This window comes from Strix uralensis, chromosome Z (genome assembly GCF_047716275.1).
Source record: "Strix uralensis isolate ZFMK-TIS-50842 chromosome Z, bStrUra1, whole genome shotgun sequence".
In the NCBI taxonomy this organism is placed as follows: Eukaryota; Metazoa; Chordata; class Aves; order Strigiformes; family Strigidae; genus Strix; species Strix uralensis.
This window is the reverse complement of record NC_134012.1, coordinates 99,612,040-99,635,834: the sequence shown is the minus strand read 5'-3', so window position 1 is coordinate 99,635,834 and position 23,795 is coordinate 99,612,040. Positions and strand designations below refer to the sequence as shown.

Genomic DNA, 23,795 nt, shown 5'->3' with positions numbered 1-23,795 from the left:
TACCTTCACTGAGGAATCTTAATTCATTTGAAATTATGGATATTGGAAATAGGTTCTGTCTTCAAAAGCTGATAACTTTCTGGAAACAGAAACAGAATTGTTGCTGCTCATGATGAGCTACTCTAAGTGTTAGTATGTACACACAAAGGACTTGGTTCAAATGTGTATCTCCCTACAGTAAAATAAATTTTATATGAGTTTCCTCAATGATCCAGTTTAGTCTCAAGAAAACAAATGAACAGCAACAAATCTGGAGTAATTTTTTTGAAATTTAAAAAAACCCCAACCAAACAGATTCATTATGAGAATAATGGCAAGTCTGGGCACTAGTCCAAGCAGACACATTTTCATACTTGAATAAATAGGAGACTCCATTGCTACGAAGTCTGACCTTACTTGAGATCATCCATGGGTTTTTCTGTTACCAAACATGTTGGTAGAACTAATCAGATGACTGTCATCAGAAAGTTATCGAGATGACTTTTGTTCAGCTTCTCTAAACTATTTTGCCTGTGACCAAGAGGGGAGAGGAGGCAAAAAAAGAACCCATTGACACTTTCAGAAGCAGCATTAGTCTTGCAGGGTCTCTCTCAAACTGCATCTGGAGCATCTGCTCCCAAAATCAAATCTAAGATCTGCATACTGCAATTTGTAGAGGTAGGCCCTTCAGTTTGAACTAATCTCAGTAATATTCGATGATCACTGAATGCAGTTTGCCGACACACATAATCTCACTTTGTTATGGAGAATCTTTACTGATTTCTGGCGTTTTTTTCCTCCTTGACTACTACTTCTGTTGTTCACTTCTGGGGATTTTGTGTGCTGTCATTTCTATTAAAAGTTAAATTAGGGATTTGCTGCACAATATAGTCTTCAAGGTGTTGTTTAGTGCTTCTAGGTCAGAGCAGCCCAGGAGATAGACAGAAACTATAGAGCCTCTGATTTTTGTAACAGTTGTTCTTGAACAGGAATTACATGTAATCTAGGTTAGAGAACTGCTTATTATGTAAAGGCTTTATGCAATTGAAAGTGCAGCATTTTACATTTCAGCAATTAAGAAAGTTGTCCTGAATTAGTCTTAGCGTAGATGGAAAATGTGCTCATTAGCCACATTCCTGTTCTTGCCCAATGTTCTGTTTAATTTTTTTTGTAAACTTTTAACTTTCAATATCTGCTGTCACTTTTTTTTTTATTGCTGTATTGGTTAGAACTGCTTATTAATGAAGTTTTATATAAATTTCCCTCCTTTTGAGACCTATTTACTTTCCCTATCCTGAGTTCTAAAACACTGAAGCTTTGCAAAAGTTGTTGTACTGCTTCCCAAACAAAGAATTTTTAGCTGCTGTAGCAGTTGCAAAACAAAGTCCTGGTGACAGCATTTAGTGCAACTGAGTGATTTAATTGCAGCATTAAAATGAACAAATGCTGGGAAAACTATTGAGTGTGGCTGGTCTGAGTACATTTGCTATTTATGCTAGTACTGCTTCATGAATTGAAAATACATTGTTTAATATGGGCTCTCCTGGGACTGTGTAAGTTTACTAAATAAGTGCATCAAGTGATATGAAGAAAACAAATGGTAGACTGTAAGTCTTGTTTCTTCCTCCTCTGGTTTTCTGTTCCCTTGGTGTGCACTCTGTCTGCTTGTAAAAGTCCCTCAGAAATGAAGGTTTAGGTAAACTTATTTTAAATGATACTTAGACAATAAAATCTAATCATTAATTTCAAGATAATTAGAATTAAAATGTTTTAATTGCAGTCCCATGTAGTTTGTCTAGTTAGGTTAATGATTTGTCACATAATTTCTAGCTACTTGTGGAATTTTTGTTCTCACTAAATAGAAAACCTTTATCTTTGCCATTTGGCTTCTCAGTATTTTCACTGGAAGAAGAAAAAATAACCTTGTGCGCTTTTGCAGTTTGTGTATTGGAAAATAATGTGTTCTCAATCACTGTTACAGTGTTTCTCCTCCTGTCTTTTTAATAGCATCTTTTTTTCCCCTCTGTGTTTTGCACTCTCTTTCCCCACCACAACCACCACCACGCTCTTAAAACTCATGACATGCTCTGATATTTGAAGTCGTCTTTAAAGTCATTTCAGCATCTTACTGGTATGTCAAGAACTGGCGTATTTGCAAATGGCAGTAGTCAATTCGTAAAGCATATAAACTGTGTAAAAGTTTGCTTCGGCATATATTTAGAGCTCTACAGTTAATTAATTTTAAATTAAATTTTCACTGTGGTTTGGCACATACTTCAAAGAAGCAAAGGGAACTACTAAAGATGAAAACCTGAAATACTTGTAATTATTGCACCTTATGTACAAATTAATCCCTTTGTTGTGTAGAACTGGCATTTTCCCTGTCACTTTATCCTCCTTAGGAGGCAGACTTTGAAAAGAAATAATGACTATATAAATGAAAATTTATAGTTCTGTCTGGTTAGTGTGGGTGTTGTGCTAGACATAATTCATTATGAAGTGTGGTGTCCGTTATGGAAATCGTCATTGTATCCTTTCTCAAGCGTAGGAAGGGATTTTATAATGTGCTAGAATGCCAAATGCTTCTAACTAGAATTGAATGTGGTCCCCTATCCATAAATTATATATAAGCATGCATGCATGTGGGTGTCTTATCATTAAACTCGTATGTTGGTGTGAAGTGTGGGAGGTAATAAAAGCTTGGGATATAATAGTTGATATATTGTACATTTGCTTTTTAAAAATTGTTCTGAATGTATTTTGGAGTCCTTTAATTCACATCTTCCTCAAAGAAATTAATGCTGTGTTTGCTTAAAGGGATATTAATTAAGCAGTACCATGTTTTGTTTTTCTCTTTTGGGCTTGTACCAAATGATGATTAAAAACTACTTAATGAGGTCCATAGGCTTTGCTCGAGTATGTAAGGCATGTTTACACAACTTTGTACTGATTTTAGGTGTTTGAGTTAGAACTGAGGCTTTACTGCAATAACTACGTCAGGGCATTCCTTATTGTGGAGGCAGGTGTTTTTGTAGCTGCTTATGCTTTTCTCAAACGCATAAACTCAAGCAAGAGAAGCTTGACTTAGCTGTAATTATATCTACGGTGAGGAATCCTAGGTGTGAAATTAATATGAACAGTAAAAACTAAAGGTGTACATAGCGTTAGTTATACAGCTGAAGGTCTGTAGTCCAGATACAGATAGATGCTAGGAATCAACACTTGATGCAGATATTGAGTCTTGTGGGACAGTCTAAAAATGCCACATGCCTTAAAAATGAAATTATATAGTTCTGAATCTTTGTCTGACTTGCTACTGCACCAGTGCTAGCCAGCTGTAGAAATGGTGCTGGTTTAGCTATAGCAGATGGCTGGAACGAAAGTAAATTTGTGCTTGGCCAACTGCATTGCCTTGACAATGGTAAAATGACAAAGCTTGTGCATGAGGGAAGAGCGGTTGAAGTTGTCCACCTGGCTTTACTAAGGCTATAAGTCTCCCATAGCATCTTTGAATGGGGTGTTATGCTCTAGGGGTGTGGACTACTATGTGGGTGAGACACCGGCTTAAAGAGTGGTGGTTTGTCACCACCTCCACTGCTCAGTTATGTCAGAACATGTAAATGTTTTCCAGTGTTTTCACTTTGACCAGCCTCAAATCAAAGGCATGGGGGAAAGAATGGTTATAGTCAAGAGATATGAACATGATCACTTTGCCTTTTGGATGACTGTAAGGTTTGAGCTGACACTTTCAGGGGACTATCCATAATGGTTCTGTGATTTCTTTCTTGAATGGAAATAGTTAATTTAGAATTTGCTATGATGTGTAGTTTAGATTTCTTACCCTACCATGTGTATAATGTCCTACCTTGCATTTATCACCCTAACAGTTAGCTGGCATTCCATCAGGAGATTATTCCATGACTCTTAAGTCACTTTAGACTTGATGATCTGCATTAGATTTTTGTATCTTCAGATTTTAACTCCTGAGTGGTTTGTTGGTTTCCAAGATACGTATAGAAAATCAGAGGTCTTAGTGCTGTGGTTAGCTGGATGGCAATCTACAGATAATCTTCCTTCGCTATGCAGACTGACTATTTATTCCTTTATTTAGTCCTCATTAAATCTTATGAATGCTTTTCTTTCAGATGTCTGAATTTTATTTTTTATTTTAAAAAGATGTCTCTTAGAAATCCATCTGTAGTGGGTGCTATTCCACATTCCCTTTCAATCCAACAGAAGTATGAACTGCTGTTGAAAGAAGCTCAAACCCCATGCTGCCGCTTTTGCGTGTGAGTTTCTGCCTCTCCATTTTTTACTCATAACTGCATTTGTGTGGCCATGTGGTGAGTGGTCTCGGAGAATTGAGCTGGCTGAAAACTGTCCTTCCCGTCAACTTGGCTACAGAAATTAATTTTCCTGTGTAGCTACCCAAATATTGGGTCTTTTTTTCAGAAGGGTACAGAAAGTGAGAAGAAATGTACAATGGGAGATGGACGGCTGATTTTGGTGGAAGCTATATTAAAAACCCTGTTGACATGTGTTCTGTTCAGCTAGATTCCTCTTACTCCTGTTTGACTCCTTCAGAAAGTTTTGCAAGGTCTGTGAGATGAACATGTGGTTAAATGTTAAGCAAATGGAAAGGTCAGTGCAACTTTTGTAATAGGTATGACTTACCTGTGTAAGAGCCGGATTTGAATCTTCTCCAAAAATCAGAATTTATCCATGTGTCTCTGGGTTGTAGTTACTGTTCTGCTTATACATAGCCTACAGTGAAGGTCTGGAGGTGTCGTGTCCTGCATCCCAAGGAGCTCTTCACAGATTGATGTTGCAGTTACCAGCTTATGCTTCTCTGCTAACAGATGAATGCCGTGTGAGGATTTTATAGCAGAGTTACTTTAGCACTACCAGGTGAGCACTCTGATCTTGGTGATTTGTGGCTACGCTGAATTTCTTCCTAAACCTTCTCCCAACCCTTCATTTGAAGACTATTTCTCCAAAGGCAGCCTCCTGTTAAGCCTTAATCTGATTGAAGATGACCTGTTGCTGAAAGAGGCTGAGTGGGGACACCACAGCAACTGCTCCATTCATGGTCTTTCATCAGATCTGCTGATGGTGTAGCCAGAGTGTGTTGGAAAATGCAACCATCATACTTCATTTAGCTCATCTGCTAGAGCCTGAACTTCTCAGAGTGCTCCCTTATTACCTCCATCGCTTTTTGGCCTCTCTGAGGAGCTGTCTACTTCATATAGTTTGAGAAAGCTTTTACTGTTAATTTTTATACCTTTAGCAAGCTGTTCCTAAGTTATTTTTGGCTTGGCTCGATATGATTTAACGTTGAACTTGCCAAATCTTATGTACCTTCTTCTTTCCTGATTTGGAAGAGACTTAATCTTTTTACGTTTAATAGTCTCCTTCCTCTGCAGTTGAGTCATGGTGCTTTTTTGTTCTGCTTCAGGCCTCTTAATATCTGATATACATCCTCTCTGAACCCTTAATGCGGTGACTTTAAGTTGTCTTACTGCCATATGCAAGCAATTCATAAATTGAGCCTGTTTCTTACCTGTTTCTTAATCTTTTGGGTAAATGCTATGTCAGTGCTGAACTTGCTAATTAGCAAAATTAATTCCACTTTGATAGGATACTTGGAAATGGGAAGAATCCTCTACATGCTTTATAGTTAATGGACTTCATTTAAGAATGCTTGTGGAATACTGATCTGGGAGGTTGGTGAGGGTTTTGGTTTTTAGGAAGCAAATCAGGTTGTGACCTTGAGCAAGGATTTGCCTTATCTGAAAGAGAAGGGAAAGCAGAATTATGGGAGGTTTTAGCAGAGTTTACTCTGGAAGGAAAATCTGGGTCAAATTAATTCCGCCAAGAATGGGAGATGTTTTTAGGCACCACAGCAGTTGACAGTTGTTTGATACCCTCTAGTTGTGTGTGTGTATGTTTCTATATAATAGAAAAACTATGTAATATAAATAAAATATAATAACTATATGTAAAATATATAGACATAAATAAATTTTTATAGTATAAAAATACCTATGACCTAATAAAGTTTATTAATGTATATTTAGTGTGTATATATGGAAATATACCTTGTAGGTATCAAAATACCTAGAGATAAAAATTAAAATATACATAAATTTTATATCAGAGTAATTTGTTATGTAAATATAAACAAAGCAGAATATGTTATATAAACATACATAAATACATTAAAAGAAGTGTAAATGTATAAAATATAGATAATATAAAACTGTTGCTAAAAAAATCTTTTGACTTGCATAATTTTAATTTTGACTTCAGGTTTATCAGTGTAACTCACTGCTGACTTATGAATTGAGACACAATATCTTATATGTATGGAATTGCTTCTGTCAGGAATTGGCATTTTCAGAATATCTGTCAACAAATGATCCATCTTTCTATAGATTTATATATTATAGCTATGTATTTATATAATTTTATGTATATATACATCTACATATATATTTCCAATGAATATATAATCTGTTCCAATGTGTATATAATCCATTCAGACTCTCTGCAGTGAGTCAGAGATTTCTTAAGCGATGGAGACATTAGCTCAGGATTTCTCATTGCAGCAGCAGCCGGCGGTCCCGTCCCTGACTTTGTACCAGCCTAGCGTTGTTTTTATTTCCTGAAGCAGTAATTGGGTAGCTGGATAGTTTACTACTTGTTAATAATTGTTCTTTGGTCCAGATTCAGGACTTGCTTCTAAAGCTAAGGTTTGTTTCCAGAAATATTATTTCACTCCCTGCCTCCATGGGAAACTGTAATTATGAGAGTAGTTTTGGAAAAGCCAGTGAAATTGTTCGTGTGCTCAAATACCTTGCTGAGATGGGATCTCGGGGGAGATGGTAAATGGATATCATCCAGCACCTTAACAAGACCAAACAACACATTCAGGCCAAGGGCATTGCGAGGTAAATGCCCTTATAAAGTAGAAAATTCTTATTTTTACAGATAGGGGAAGTAGAGGAAATGACATGCTTGCAGCTTGACTAAAATTATACGGTGAGTTGACATTACAACTAGGAACGAAATTCCAGTGTCCTGATCTTTATCCTCATGATTTAACTGCTAGGCCTTGCTTCAAGGGTAATAAAACATGCTGTTTGCATGTGATAACTTGTGTAAGATTCCCATTTAACTAACAATTTCAGATGATTTTATAAGATGTATATACACCATATACATGTCTCTCTTTGTCTGGTCTTGCTAATTGTAATTTTTTGTTTTGCTAAGTCGTGTTTAGGATGAAGGCAACCAATATCTATTTTCCCTTTCTGAGGAAGAGTGTTGTCAGTATTCTCGAAGAACCGCCCTAATAGGGTAATTAATGTGAAACACAATCAGAACAATGGTAATTTTAATAGATACAAATACCATTGAATATTTTAGTATACAAGTATTTAAGTTGGCAGAGCTTGAAATTGTGTGTTAAAAGCGACAGTATCATCAACCACCCTCAAGGAAAGTGATGATGGAAGGTAAGAGAGCAGCCAAGGAGGAGCAGAGCAGGAAGCGGAGCTTGCCTGGGTGTCCAGGCAGTCGGGACATGTCGTGTCCAGGCTCCAAGGCAGTCCAGAGCTGTGAGCCAGCCTCACTGGTGCCAGCCCTGGGCAGGGGTTGGTCACGAGGTCCTGCTGTCAGCTCTCCGTGCTGTGGCTTGTGAGACCACATATGTACCAAGCAGCTTGACAGCATTTGTGATTTTGCATCAAGTTAGCCTGAGTAATGGTTGTGCAAATATGGAGTGGATGTTGGGGATAGTGGAAATGTTTTTATGGAAAATACTACAATATTTGAATCATCTACTCAAAACCAGGTAGCCTAAAAAGGATTACTCTGCACAAGTGGCAGCTGCTGATGCTGAAGGCCTACAAAGCTTGTATACAATGTAGAGCTGGCTTGGTTAGGTAGGGCTTGCCAAATAGTTTCTGAAGAAGAGAGCACTACCTGAAAATCTGGAGCACTTTTCAACTGCAGGCAGTGATGCCAGGTGTCACTCTTGAGGACAGTCCTGCTGCTCAAATCGGCATTTCTGATGCTTGGGTTAGAATTAAAATTATGCTGTGGATTATATTAGGAAGCTATATTAACTTTTCTTTCTCAATCGTGGGCTTAGACCTGTTGTAGATTGTAGCAGAGAAGGTGGTCATGGGTAGTTCTCAGTATTTCCTAATTGTCTTCCCAGAGAGCAGACGCTTTACTGCTTATGGCTTGGCACTGTTGCTAAATGCTAAATCCTTATGAACAGGAAAAGCCTAAAGGAATCCTTTGCCCTGTGGTAAAACATTTTTGGGTTCTAAAGATGAAACATTTTGGAACTGAACATGCATGCTAGAGACAAAAATAAAGTGCTTCTAGATGTAACTTGTCATATTGGGATTAATGCAAATCTTTATGTAATTCATGCCAGAAGGCAGGTTAATAACAACTGACAAATCAATATTTGGAACCAGAACTTTCTTAATACATTATATGTAATTTTAGTCTTTATTATTAAAGTTGATGAATGTTAGCACATGTTTCTATATAATTTCAATGTTAACTATCAATTTTTGTTGGAAAAAAAAAAAATCTCTTTATAGAGAAGTGTGTATATACAAGCAGAGTTAGTAATACTTAGTCAGCCTTTTTCTCCCCCCATAGTGTTGTATTTTTGTAGTCAGCAAATTTGATATACCAAAACCTTTCCCAACACCGTTCCCTCCACTCTGGCCACCTACCCAAAAGACAAGCAACTTAATAGGTATTAGATGCATAAGAGAACTTCAAATAGGATATCATGTATTGCAGCTCCATTTTGTTGGTTTGGATCCAACCGTGGTGTCTGGTGACAAAAACTTGTTACTATCTGATGCCTCTGGAGTTGAATTCAGTTCAGAGACCAAAGCCAAAGGGCAGGTGCTAACATAAAACAGCTCATCAACATTGGCAGTAATTTATGCCTTGCTCTGAAGAGCAAGCAGGGAGACTGGATTTTTTCAGCTGAGGAGGCATTTTTTGCTAGTCCAGAAAATGAAAAATTTTGCCCTGGTTTGCCTGTGGTATGCTTTTTCTAGGGATAGGACTTCAGTCTTCAGGACTGACAGTTTTCTCGATGCTTTATCATTAAAGTACCATTGTAATAATGTTCATATGGCTGGAGCTGGTATTGATGCCTATAGATAGGCTTATATAGCACTTTCTGTAGTGAAATCTAATTTTCAGTTGCCTTTTTTTTTTTTTCCGAACTTCAGTTGTTTATGATGAAACTTTGATGCTTAGTATCTTCCTTAGGCTGATTTTTTAAAAATTTTTTTTTGGCACCGCTTTAATTGAAAACAGTTCTTATGTTTCTGAGAATGAGGTTAGGGAAAAATGTTACTTAACCAATGCTGAATTCTTACATCTGTTTTATTAAGGAGTTTTAGAGCCTTCATGCATTGGAACCGGCATGAAGGGGGGCTTAGGGGAGTGAAACCATGGACAAAGATGTGCCATTTGCAATCGCTCTTAAAGTTTTTAGTAAATCTGGCCAAGTTATAAGGTCCCAAAACTTGCTGTTTGCATACGTTGCACAGAAACTTGTTGAAAAACTGACTGCAAAATTGTCTGAACATTGAGTTTACATGAAGCGTGTTCCACAGAGCGTCATGCCAGTGAGGCTTGGGATATGGCACCCCTCAAAGTCTGTGAGCCTGTTCCAGGGTGCAGGGGGAACTTTCCCTGCAGTTCCTTCATCCAGTTGCTGGTGGACCAGGTTTCAAGCAAGAGAATTAACACTCGGGAACTTTCTCTTCTTTGGTACAGCAGGTAGTGTGGAGGAGGAAGTTATCTCACTGCATTACAGAATGTATTGGCTTAGAACAAAAATAGGGACAGGCTGGGGTGGATTAAAAAACAACATGCCCATTGCGTGTGTGCATCAGAGAGAGGTGGTGGGGTCCAAGGAGCGTGATCAAGTCTTCTCAGAAATATAGGTGACAGCCAGAGTGCTCCCCAAACTGTGTAGCATTGAGTTTTCCATCTGCACTTGTATTTGGAATTCTATTTAATTTCTTTTAAATGCTCTCCTGAAGGTTCTGGTAGAGAAGCTGGTTGGAACTGCTGCAGGTACCAGTGCTCAGGTACTTCACAAGTTTGGAGGAGTGAAACTTAGACCTAGCAGGCAAGCAGCAGATCTGCAATGTCTTTGCTGTGCTAGCTATTCCTTCTTAGTTTTGTCTGGGACAAGAAACAGGAGACTGGGATCTTTATCTGGCATATGAGCAGCAGGCTGAGGAAAGGAGAAAGCAGGTGTTTATTTCAATAGAAGGAAGGCCATGAAGAGGCTGGGAAAGATGCTGAGATTTAGCTGTCAAGATGTAATTCTGTGATGGAATGGAGAGAATTATGAAAACTGAGACCAGGAGGAGAGGTGCATCCTTGCAGAGGCAGGTCCAGCAGGTCTGGTTGTGACTCAGGCACTGAATTTACTTCACAGAATCACAGAACTGTCTAGGTTGGAAAAGACCTTGAAGATCATCCAGTCCCACCATCAACCCAACATTAACAGTTCCCAACTCCACCAGATCCCTCAGCGCTATGTTGACCTGACTCTTCAACCCCTCCAGGGATGTGGACTCCACCACCTCCCTGGGCAGCCCATTCCAACGCCCAACAACCCCTTCTATGCTTCCTAATACCTAGTCTAAACCTTCCCTGGCGCAACTTGAGGCCATTCCCTCTTGTCCTGGTGCTTGTTCCTTGGCTCAAGAGACTCATCCCCCCTCTCTGCACCCTCCTTTCAGGGAGTTGTAGAGGGCCATGAGGTCTCCCCTCAGCCTCCTCTTCTCCACACTAAACCCCCCCAGTTCCCTCAGCCACTCCCCATCACACCTGTGCTCCAGACCCTGCACCAGCTCCGTTGCCCTTCTCTGGACACGCTTGAGTCATTCAATGGCCTTTTTGGAGTGAGGGGCCCAAAACTGAACCCACTCATCGAGGGGCGGCCTCACCAGTGCCGAGTGCAGGGGCAAGATCCCTTCCCTGTCCCTGCTGGCCACGCTAGTGCTGATGCAAGCCAGGATGCCATTGGCCTTCTTGGCCACCTTCTTACCTCATCCTCCTCCATGGCAATTGCTTAGGTCTTGCCTGATAAAACATAGATAGAGAGATGCTGAGTTTTGGCATGGTAAAGCTGATCCTTGTTGTTTCCTGAATACTAGACTTGAATGTAAGTCTGGATTTGACCCCTCGAGTGGTGGCAAGAATGATCTCTGAAGCACTCCAGCAAGGGATATGTCTTGTCATGGAATTGGGATATGTCGTGTCATGATACTTGCCATGGAAACTGAGCTGCATATGTTCAACAAATAAGGGAACGGAAAGATGAAAATTATGTTGTGTTTTAGGCAACTTGAGTCCAGAAAAAAACAGTTCTCCCTTGCCTCTTTGCATATATATTTATTTTTTTTTAAGGATGTTAGGCAATTTGTTTTAGAGGGAGACTTTCCCAGGAGCCAAGTCACTCATGTTCTCATGTCTCACTTAAGAAATGCGTTAATTTTGAATTGAGTGCCTGCAGTCACAAGTAGTCAACAGGAGCAGAGTGTTAAACTTGCTAAGTGATACAAAATTCTGACTGCTCTGGAAAAGTAAGTTGTTGGATACTTTGATCTGTCTAGCAACATTACAGGTCACTTCTGTCAATGGCAGTCTGAGTTTCTTCTTCCACCTTCCCCCTCTATGTAGGGTTGAAGTTCTTCTGAGGATCTGCTTCCGCTTCAAAAGCGTTAGTTAACATTGATACCCTGATTAGCACTAATTAAAAATAATACTGGAATCCAAGAAATAAAAGATCATGGTAAAAAGGAAAATTTGAGTGCTCTCATTTATGATAGGATCATCTAAGGTGTAGAAAATACGGATGCCTGTAAGTGTTTTGGTATCATCTGCATAAACAAGAGGCACAGCACAGTGTGGACAACCCTGATTTTTGCAGTTGTCTGAAATAGTGAGTATCTGTGTCTCTTGTGTATCTTGTGGTTCATGATTGGAACAGATCGACATTGCAGTCGGAGAAGAATGAGAAAGTGTTACAAACTTTTATTACCATTTCTTTCAGTAACTGAACACCATGTTTTCAAGTTAGGTCTTAGGTTGTGTTTGAAGTGCAGCAGGTATTCCACCTGCTTGCATGGAATACCAGCAAATTGCCCGTAGGAGAAGCCCTTGTACTTGGAGGAAATTTGCACTTGATGCATGCATTACAAATGTGTATTTATAAATGATGAGTCCTTCACGATTCTGCCTTATTTATGTGTTTATAGTTGATATAATAGATAATATATTTGATAACTTATATAAATAGATTATATTTTATAATTTATATAAATAAATGTTGTGATTATAGAAAATATAATTTATATGTATATACATAAATCCTAAAATGTATCTACCTACCTAAAAAACCCATTAATATTTGGCCTTCTTGCTATGGAGAGGAATTCATGCTGGCAGCCCTGTTCTGTTAAGTAGGCTTTAAAAGATTTCTTCCCTTTCTCTGAAACGGAGGTTAATCAAGGTGTGCATAAATTTGTGGTAACAAATACTTGCAATTCTCCAAGTGCACAGTAAACCAAAAATAATTTGAGGACAAGGTTATCAGGATAAATCCAGAGAGTATTCTGCAGTATGCTAGGAGCTATTTAAAAACTTTTGGCTGCAACTCTCCAGTAAATAACAATCAGACTTCCAGAAATGTCTGACAGTCAGCAGCTCCAGTTGTTCTTACAGTTCATACTTTATGTTCTACCAAGATCATTACCTGAAGATCTAAAACCTCTTCTGCACTCTATAAATGGGAGATTATCCTGGATATGTCTGCATGTGGTGTATGGAGTGGTTTTGGACACCTCGAAGGACTTCTCACTTCTCATTTTCAGGAGTTCTGTTAAAATCAGAGTATTTTCTTACCATTATTCCATCTCCAAACTTACAACATTCATCAGGTCTCCTGGCACACTGTTTCTCTGCCCACCGTTGACGTGCCTGCATAGGCATTATTGTCTAGGGTAGCACAAGTGTGATCACTGTGGATTTTTTTTCCAAGAGTATCACACATTGATCTGACTACTGTGTTTCTCAAAATATTCAAGCTGTTTATAGCTAGACCAGTATCATAAATTCATCTTGGTTTGAAGGGGAATTTTTTTTTTCCATTTTATAAATGAAGAAATAGTTTGAAAAGAAAATAATGAGATTCTGGAATCCTATGGAAATATTTATGTGTGAGGACCATGAGGACAGTTGAGCAGTGGAGCAGGCTGCCCAGGGAGGTTGTGCCATCTCCATCCTTGGAAGTTTCCAAGTCTCAGCTGGATGAAGCCCTGAGCAACCTGGTGTGACTCCATAGCTGCCCCTGCTTGGAGCAGGAGGTTGAGCCAAAGACCTCCTGAGGTCCCTTCCAGCTTGAATCATCCTGTGATCTTATCCTCTGAAAAATTATTTCTTCCTTTCTACCCAACTTCTAAAACTTCTCTGTCTTTTCCATCCTCTTCTTCTGGTTGTCAAAGTCAATGCTGCAAATAAATGTTGCTCTCCTTTTGCCAGGATATTTTTTGAACGTGTTTCCATGTTCATTTCTGTCCCCAATTTTGTCTGATTGTGTTGACAAAAAATGTTACTGAAAATCCTACTGTCAGTGGGATTATACATATCCACTGTGCTCCCTCCCATTCTCACCACAACAATAAAGTACCAGAACAGTGCCCTGGGCAAAAGCCAGAGGAGTTTTCTATTTTAAAAAAATGTTCAAAATCCCCCCCAAACCAAAAAAAAAAAAGTCCTAAACACAACACCCCCCCCACCCCCACAAAACCCCAAAACACAAAAGCCCCAAAACCCCAGCACCCAACAACTCCTGTTTAATTTCTTGCTATACGAGTTTGTTGTTGGCTTGAAGTTTGCTGTTCCAAGGCTGATGGCTGATTGAGTCAGACAGTTATTGTAAAATTGAATCCAACACTGGGTGGATTTGCAGTTTTTCCCACATTTCTCATGCGTTTTCCTCTCTCTCACACTCTTCTAGCTTGCACTTAGTTTCCCAGGTTTCAAATAGTCATAATACTGTGGTATTGTGTTCTTATATAATACCATAAAATTTTTTTAATATTGTGGTCACATTTGCAGCTTCAGTTATACTGGACAGTCTTCAAATGTGCAGCAGAAATATTGTTCCATCTCAGAAACTGTATCACTTGTGTCCTAAGGAGTTGGAATAGGTGTTTCCAGCAACAGGCCAGGAGTGAAGCTAATAAAAACGTGAAGATTGCCTTCCTTGTTTAAGATGTTCCCTTGCTATAGCTTTTTTTTCCTATATATTTCTTCAAGTGAAAAAATGATCTATTAGAGTTATTTCCAGCTTTATTTGGCAACTTTATAGCCTTTTGATTCAGGAATGTGGTATGTAATTTGCTTGACTTGATTCTTCAAGGTGTCTGACATGAGATATGTCTACTACTCAGCTCCATGTTATGGATGCTAAAAATGTCTTCAGAGGTTTCCAGCTAACAAAGCTATCCCGTTCTTCAACATATGTGTGCAAATAAGAGAAGTAGCCTTCATCTGAAAATCTTAACTGTATAACTTCATTGAGACAGTTTAAAGGTGTTGACTTTATAAATGTTTCTGTAGTTTTTCAGATGAAATAATTTTTTTTTTTCAGTGTCTGTATACATTCTTGATACAGCTGTGGTGTCAAAAGCTTTGATGGGAATGCAAGTCTCCAGCTGAGCTTCATGCTCTTGGGAGAAGGTGGTCTTCTCCTTATTTTGAGATTCAAAACAAACAAAGTTAGGTAATCTAATGGCATAGATGGGGGCTCCTGCCCTGAAAAAAGCCTATATGGTTTTAGATGTCTGAGTAAAGAGCTCCTGAGATCTAGTGATTAAAAAAGAGAATAAAAACTTTAAAATTAAATAAACACTATTTTTGCGGTGCATTGAGGAATATGCTTTTTTATTACATTAAATCTATGCAGCTATTTGTGATCTTTTTCAGTGCAGTGACGTTTGAGAGATCGTGTAGAGTGTTGGAGCTGGGATTAATTGCAGGAAGCAAAGTGGAAAAGGCTTTCAAAGAAAGGAAAGAAAAATCTGTGTATATAATTTGGCTAGGCAACAAAGGAGACATGACTCTGCCTTTTATTTAAAGGCTGTAAACACTGAACTGGGGAAGAAATGTTTTATGGTATTACATAGGACTACTTATAGGAATAAGTAGACCAAGTTGAACAAAGTAATGCTCAGGCTGAATATTAGGGAAAAAAATTGAACATTGAGGTTTATTAGATTATGGAACACTCTTCCCAAAGGATGTGGTTCAAGCTTGGTTACTAGTCCCTTAAAATTAGACTGGATAGGATAACAAAATGTACTAGAGGGAAGACTGTTGCATGGGTAGGGGGTGAACACAGTTACCTAATACGTCTTCACATTTCACTTGCTTCCATGATTCATTTCCTGAAAAACTGCTTCCAGAATGTGTTAATGACATCACGGTCCCAGCCTCCTCGGACACGGTGGTGCTTCTCAGTGCTGTGGCTTTCGGAGAGTTTATTTGGAGATTTGCTGGGCTGTCTTTCTTCCAGTGACTCCGATAGCTCAGCCGTTCCTTGAATCTTTCCTGTGCTGCTGCAGCATTGCCGAGAGCAATGGGGATGGGCAAAAATCAGGTGCCTAGGATGTGTTTTAAAAACACACAGACACACGAACTGGGTATTCCTGGAGAGACTGATCAGGAGTGGAGCAGGCAGCAGAAACTGTGTTGCAGAGCTTGACTTCACAGAAGTGACTACCTTCTGCTGTTTTGGCAAGTAGCACGAAATACTTGTCTCTGTTAGAGTAGTATTAATGGGCATGCGAAACTTGAAACAAAGAAGCCGTACTCAGTCACATATTTCAATGAGCCAGTCTTAGTGGTTCTGTGGCACTGATTTGATGAGAAGAAAATAACTTGGTTTTGAAACACATCTTCTACAATTTTTTTTAAACGTTTAAAGAAGTCATCTAAAACATGCTTTGTAGTCTTTGTCTAACATGCAGTCACTTTTCTGTAGTATTTAGGAATTAAATACTGATAATAAAGTAGAGTAATAATGAAGCACCTGAAATAAAGCCCATGACAATCCACTGTATAAGTTGTTGAGACATATGTGACTTTGACCTTGCACAGCACTTTGCATCAAGGACTAAGGGTAGCTTGATAGCATTTTAAGCTTAGATATGCTGTTTCAACCGATCATCCATTTACTCTGGTACACATCCTTTACCGTTCCTATATTCCAAACAGTAAATAGAGTCAAGATGGACCGGTACATAGCTGTTGTCTCAAAATGCTTACAGCCCTGCACATAAGCTTTTAAATTTAGTATCTCCCACGTGTGAATTCTTGCTGCAGCCTACTGATGACTTAGAAACTGGCTACCCTACCACTATTTAACATGTGAATTTATTTTGCTAGACTGTGTCACCCAGAAACCATTTATAGTTGTTTTTAAAATGTCTTTCCTTCCATGTCTCAAGCTAGCTTGGGGTAATTCTGTTTGTCTAATGCCAGACAGTGGAGAGCATGAAAAATATTGCTGAAAATTAAAATTGTTGCCTTTGTCATTTGTATTACCATGTCAGATACAAGGTTGTAAAAATCTATAATTTAGAAGAACTTATGTCAGCTAAAAAAGTTGCTGCAAGCAAAAAGTTAGTGCAGTATTTAGGACAGCCATTTTTATGCTTCTGAATTTTATAATTTCCCTACCTAAAAAATCTACACTGCAATCAGATACACTTTTTCAGTTGGAGGTTGTGTTTGTGCTCCTTATGAGTTTAATGTCGCTTGAGGGTAGAATACTTAATGTGCAGGTTCATTAAGCACATAAAAATTTTTCCATATTTCCTATACTTCAGTTCTGCTAGTTTCTTGCTATAATGAATCTTCCAAAAACTTGCAATAGGACTTTCCTGAAATTAATGTAGCTGCTGTTTTTATAGTCTTTTAAGCAAGTATACCAGTGCTCCTCACAATTAGCAATTTTAAGTTGCTTAAATAAAGACCTGGGATGTTAAGGACATGCTTATAAAGTATAAAATGACTTTGACTTGAGACATTATGGGAAGTGCGTCTTGATATAGCTGTTGCCTCACTGATCCAGCCTCTCCTGTTTATGATTCTGTGGACCACTTTTTCCTCTCCCATTCATTATCACATAACATCCCCGTGGCAACTTGAGAAATTGCTTACATGGAAAAGTAATCGTAGGAAAGTATTTATGTATTTTTAGCTTTCTTCTAACACAATGTAGCAGCTGGAAACAAGGACAAGAGCCAGCACAACATGAACTGCCAACTCTCCATGGGCCACCAGAAAGTGTTCATCAGACCACAACGTGAGAACCATTGAATTGACTTAAGAAATGTGACACACATAATAAGCATTAAACAAAAAAACCACCCCAGCCCTCAAGTTCTCAGAGCTGCTGCTTGAATGTAATAAGAATGAAATAGTATTTGTAATGTTTTTGAATAATACGTTATCTGCTGGTTTTGGTGGAGGAAGGACATGATGGTATCAATTAGATGCAGTGAAAATCACTTTTGCTTCAGTTCTTCATAATCTGTGTTTATTCTTGTCTTAGATGTTATTGCAGCATTAAACAATCTTCTGGATGCTGAAAGTTTCATACATAGGAAAGCAGGGTGTGGAGTTGGTCTTGTTTTGAACCGATTACTGAAACATAGGTTTGATCTGTTCTGTTTGGTGGTTTTTTTTCTGGTGTTTAATGCTTTTTTTACCAACTTCCATAGTCTCATCTACTTGAGTTCTTTCCATTTTTGCAACAAGGGAGCAGGACTGTCATTTTGGAAATGTTAAAGTGACAGGAAGAGATGAGGAAGATCTTTTGAAGATCTTCATGCCTAGCAAAACTTCTTCGTCTTCCTTTTCAGTCTCAAAAACTGCCCAGGGCTGCACCTCCATCTGGTGCGCTCTGCAAAATAGTTTCAAAAGCAATAAAACTCATTGGCAGGATGCTAATAATGTATGGTAGGGTTTGGGTTGTGTGTATGGGGGACTGAGGAAAGGATCTGTTCTGTCAGCAAGCTTCAGTGAGGAGAGAAGTGAGCGTACTCAAAAAGGCTATGCCAGCATTAATTGAAATTTAATGCCTATGTTTAAATTTAATGAAGGATAGGCTGTTAAAAGGAAGGCTTGGTGAAGTTCGGTTAATGTAATTGCATGTTGCAACTCTGATTAAACAAACAAACAAAAAAATTTTAAAAAATCTAATTTTTGCAGAAAGATACTTTGAAATAAGTAACACCAATTTCCCCTGTGTTAATGCTTTTTCCAGGGAGAGAGCTCAGAGGTTTTATCTTCCAAGCCTTTACACTGAAGGCTGGAAAGTGAATAAGGCATGTTTTGTGGAAGAATTACAACTCATTTAATAAATATCCCAAGAGAGCTCACAAGTCAATTATAGCTCACAGTTTGTTGATATACTAACTTGAAATAATGGTATGCAGTGCTAGTTCAGTTGGCTGTAACTTTCGATGCTTCATAATGAGTAATTTTTTTAAGTACCCTCTGTGCTCCTACCTGTCTTTTGGTTTTAAAATGTCTTTAAAATCAAGCTCTTGAAATTTTGCTTTGTCACATGAAACTATGAGTAAATATATGTAAACTTTTCTCCGAGTAGGTATGAACCTTATTTGTATTTTCTTGTGTAACAGAGACCAGAGCATAAGGCTCAGATTTCTGCAGAATTGTGTATGCATTTAGTAACAGCCTGGTGAAAGAAATTTCTTTTTTGATGAATGTATCATAACTTCATTTCGGCATTAAGTGTTGTTCCACAGACTGTCAAACTAGATTAAAATCTTGGATTTGTTTTCATGGCTATGAGCAGTGTTTCTACGCATCTTACAGAAGACCTCAGATTCTCTTTTGAAAAAAAACATACCTTATTCTTAAGCAACACCTGCTTTCCTTGCTGTGCCTTACATAGAACTGTATGAATAGAGATCAAAGAAGTCATGATGGGTAGTTTTGTGGAAGAGAAGGAAAAAATGGATCTACTCATTTTGTTTAAAAGGTAAAAACAGTCTGTTCCTTCACAAGGTATCTATGTATTTGCCAGAAGTAATTGGCAAAATTTTAGTATTTCTCTGATTGACAAAAATTCTAGCAATGTGGTTCCATGTGGAACTGAGCCAAGAAATATCTTAGAGAATTACAATTAAAAATAAGATTACAAGTATTTTGTAGAAAGCAGTAAATTCTGTAGATGAAATAATCGATCCGAAAACGTAAATGTTGAAGAGACTGGTTTAGGGTTATAGATTATTAATGTCATCACTTATAATTAGCACCAGAAAGGTGGCATTTGGTAATGTAGACCCTTTTCAAGAGTTTAAGAGAGCTTTAGAAGCACTCTGGGTCGTGATGGTATTGCAGGTAGTGCACCTCCTTCATCCTTTGCATAGTTCAGTGGTTCAGTTTTGACAGGCGTAGACCATCTTTGCCACTTCCCAGATATACAGAAAGTTTTAAGAAAACTTCTGTAATTTGCATTTCCCTTGGGATATATGCTGAAATGATTAGAGAGTAGGAATAAGTGAAATTTAAAGTGCAATTTAAATGTGAAAGAAATCTAATATGTTAAAGTGTCGAGGCAAATTTAATTCCACGCTTTTAATGATGCCAGGCAGCCCTAGTACAATTACCGCTGCCTATGGCTATTCTATTGGCTTAAACAGGAATTTTAAACATGAGATTTTCTTCTTTTTATTCTGTTTTTCTGTGATGTTCTGAAGAAGCAGAATCTGAAATGTGATTCTGGCCCCTTCTTTTGTATCAATGTATATTCTTCGTATGTTTTCTGTTAACTGTAACTTCAGATCTGAAAAGAACACAGTGAGGAGAACTTCTAAGGGGTTGCAGCATAAATAATTTTTGTTTTCCTTGCTAAAAACTTAAATAAAGCTTAATAATTTTGAAGTATACATAATTGTAAAACCAGGTGTAGCAAAGTAATATTTGAAATATTGTGAACATAACAGAATACAACTAGAAACACTGACTGCTCTTGTCTGTTCTCCCAAGCTCTTTATCTGTTTAGCACTCTAATCTGCTGTTGATGATCAGAAACAGTATTTTCCTTAGAAATGTCTCTTAACTCGAGTACATTGGGAGCACCTAGTGTGACACTGCATTTTGGAACTGAAAGTATTATGAACCCATTAGCATGGGATTGCTTTTCTGGGGGCATAATACACTTGCCAACAAGAGAGAGAACTGCAGGCAATTACTTGGGTCATGTATCAGTGTGCAGATTTCTCTTGGACCTAATTACCTCATTCTCCCTGGTGGGAGATTCAATTTACAAGCCAGTATTTTGGACATATGCCTCTTTTCCTAACTATTGAGGAAAGGTGTAGTAATGTCAGATGCCAGCCACAGAGGGTGGGGTGGTAGAAAATTAAAAATGAGAACTACAGTAAACTTTAAGAAGGGGAATGTGCCGAATTTGAATTCACTTAACACATGATAATAAATGTATGGTTATTTCATGTTTTTTGAAAATAATTTCTTTGCATGTTATCTATCTGGATAACTCATGAATTAAAAGCTAGCTTCATGGTCAGCATTTTTATTCAGCTTCGTTAAGATTTAAGGACAGTGGATCAAAAACACGGTGATAAAGGATTATTAATGTAACATGAAATTTTTGCTAAGAAGGCTGTAATTATCGTGTTTTTTATTATAAGAACTACTTCAAACTTCTTAACACTGAATGGCATTAGTTCCTTGCCCATGACATGGCAGTAATTACCTTGCAATTGTGTTGATGAAGGGAGCGTTGGTTTATTACAAAATCTAACTATATAATTATGTTTGAAGAAAAATATTCTTTGGCTAGCTTGAAATTTCGTAGGGATAAGAGTACTTTAAATTCTTTTAATTAGTTACACTATACTTATGTTTTGCATTGAGATGGCTTACAGTTTTTTATGCTTTGTACCTTGAATCTTGTGGACTAGAAGATTGAAAACTAAACTTTGTTAATTTTTCTGTCTTTAAGAAAGTGTGTTATAATGAATTTTTAATATAGACATTAAAAGAGGAAATTGAATTCTGTTTTTTAAAAGTTGAGATTATTTCTTATTTTTGTGCTGTGTAACTCAAGACTTTGACCTGTTCAATGAATAATTTGGTGAAATCCTCAGCTTCTGCCATAAAATTTTAGCAGTAAAAAAATTAACTGCTAAGCAGGCATTTGGAGATTAATATAATCTGATGAGATTGGGAGGGGTTGCTTCTTATCACCTGGGAACGTATCAAGAGCCCAGATGTGATAGAGGCCAGTGACATTGAAGTTGTCACGTGCCACCATAGCCATGGGAGGGGGAGGCTTTATCCTTTCCTGCGACTTTCCCCATTAATGCTGAGTCTGCAGCATCTCTGCTTCAGTTTTGGTGCTGCTTTTCTTTTTTTTTCCCCCCTAATGTAATGGAGTCTCCTGAGTGATGGCAAGGAAAAAGGCTTTATGGATCTGTTGGAGATGGCTGAGAGGTGTCTTCTAATCCTTCCCTGCTGCTGCTCCTCCCTTCCAGTCTCCTTTGAGCGGTATTTGGGCACGTAGCTGGTCAGCTTGGTTCACCAACACTGCTGTAATTAGGAACAGGAATTTCAAATGCAGTAGTTTAGTATTGGAGTTAGTTTTTTTTAATGCTATAAGGATTAAGTATGAAAATGACTCTGCATTTCAGGCTCAAACATCAAAGTTTAAACACTATGATAATGAAAGTTTTAATGAGCCGCCTTCAGGTGCTTTATACTGGCTTTATTCTTTATGCCTTAATACTGGAGCTGTATATGCACCATATATATACACCTAGATAAAGGGCAGGCTGTGCTAACATGCATTCCTATTGTAGTTCATGAGCAAAGAACTGAGAGTTAGTGTGGAATGATGAGCTATTTACATTTTTGCACCTAATAAATTTTTGTGGGTCTGAAATGAAGTTTCGGTGCTTTGTTACATATGCATTTTTGAGACAGTTGCGAGACAACAAAAACTTGCTTACCCAAGAGGAATTAATCAGTCGGGTTTTTTGACAGTATATCAATAGTGATTTGTCACTTCAAACTGTTTTTTAACTAGATTTTTAACTTCAAATTATTGTAAACAGTTTGTACTTCCATACCTTCACATCTTATATGCAACCTCTTGAAAGGGAATTTCAGAGCTTTTGGAGTGCTTTTTCAAGTTGTTTGATCTTCTGTATGAATGCAAAAATTCGAGGCTGAGTTTAATAATACCTTAAAATTTAAATTTAAATTGTTGTTGATCCTGTCTTTTTTTCCAATAAGTTTATTATTTGTTATTATGTTGTCTACCAACAATGATGAACAATGATGATGATCTCTACAGGACTCTCAATCTGGAGGCTCTAGTTTAAGCAGTATTAGTTTTTTGTTGCTGTGTTTTGCCTAAAATATCTATTAAAAATAGAATACATGAGAAAAATGCTGCATGATGGAACAAGTCAGTTTTATTAAAAAGGCAACATAAGAACTCCTTTTCCTCTCTTAATGTCTTAGCATTGTCAGGATTGCTACATGAATCCTTCAGCTGGTATCTGCTCTGTGGTTAAGGTACTCCCCTTCAAACATATGCTTTTGTTTCCCCTCTCGTAATTTCCTTTTCATATTCCTGTTCCTTAATTTTCTTGAATTTCCAGTAATCTTTTAATTCCCACCTCTCTGTGCCCACTGCTGTGTTACTCCTGAAGTTTTCATTTTGAGAAACCAAGAAGCCAGACCTGTCATTTTAGGGGTACAGGGTTGAATTGTTTTTCCCTCTTCTCTCTGTCAGATGCTATCTTTTCCTCCTAAAGGAGTTCTATTCATTAAAATGTGTACATAATATCTTTTGCCTTTTCTCTCTAGCTGGCCTGTGGACAGTCTTCACACTTGGTGGGGTGGGGAGTAAACCAACACCGCAGCTAGAGCAGTGCTCCCCTTTAGCTAACCAGAGTCTGCTGCTTCTGCTGGTCTTGGCTAATCTGACCGATTCTCCGGATACGCCGAATCCCTACAGGCAAGCTATTATGTCCTTCAAGAACACTCAAGGTTTGTATCTGTTCTTACCTCTAAGCATGAACTGATGAAAATGATGTGTTAAGTTGCTGCGACTAGTCTTTCCAAAATTTGTTTTCCTTCCAGCCAGCCCGTGGAAGAGCAGTAATAGTACGTTTTCTTCTGGGAGTTTTGAGGTGAAGTTCCTCAGCTTCTGGAACTTAATGGAAGGGGCAGAGGGAGAAGGATACTCTTTCCTTCAGAGTTGAGAAATTTTAGAAAGCTTCATAATTTCGTAAAATACAAATAAACCTGACCTATGAGTAGATCAGTTACCCAAGAGTTTGCAGGAGTCCCCTAAAACCTTACAGCACTTGGGGAAATTCTGTTTAGCTGGAGTCATGTTTCTTAGAACTAACTGGATTGATGTGCTAACTGTATTCTTGTATTGCAAATGTGAGGAGAAACTGGTTAATGTAAACGCTTTTATGAGACTTGTATACACGGAAAGTTTGAGAGTTGTTTCAGTGCCTACCTGGTTTTTGAGAAGGCTGGTTCCAGACCATGTATCGGGTGTGATGCTGTACTGCCTCACAGTGCCCTGCTGCCGAGGGTCTTGCGTGGGACACAGTAATGCCCTCACACAGCTTGGACTATCTAGATAGCTCAGCTTGCAGGCAGCA

The 23,795-nt window shown here is 38.2% G+C and overlaps 1 protein-coding gene across 3 annotated transcripts in view; it reads left to right on the top strand.

Moving 5' to 3' along the window:
- The window catches only part of DYM (dymeclin), a 226,699-nt gene that overhangs the window by 63,027 nt on the left and 139,877 nt on the right, over positions 1–23,795 (top strand). For all 3 annotated transcript variants that reach the window (XM_074855441.1, XM_074855439.1, XM_074855442.1), the window contains one exon: positions 22,984–23,166. In XM_074855441.1, coding sequence (XP_074711542.1) covers positions 22,984–23,166 — 183 coding nt within the window. The remainder of the gene's footprint in view (positions 1–22,983; positions 23,167–23,795) is intronic.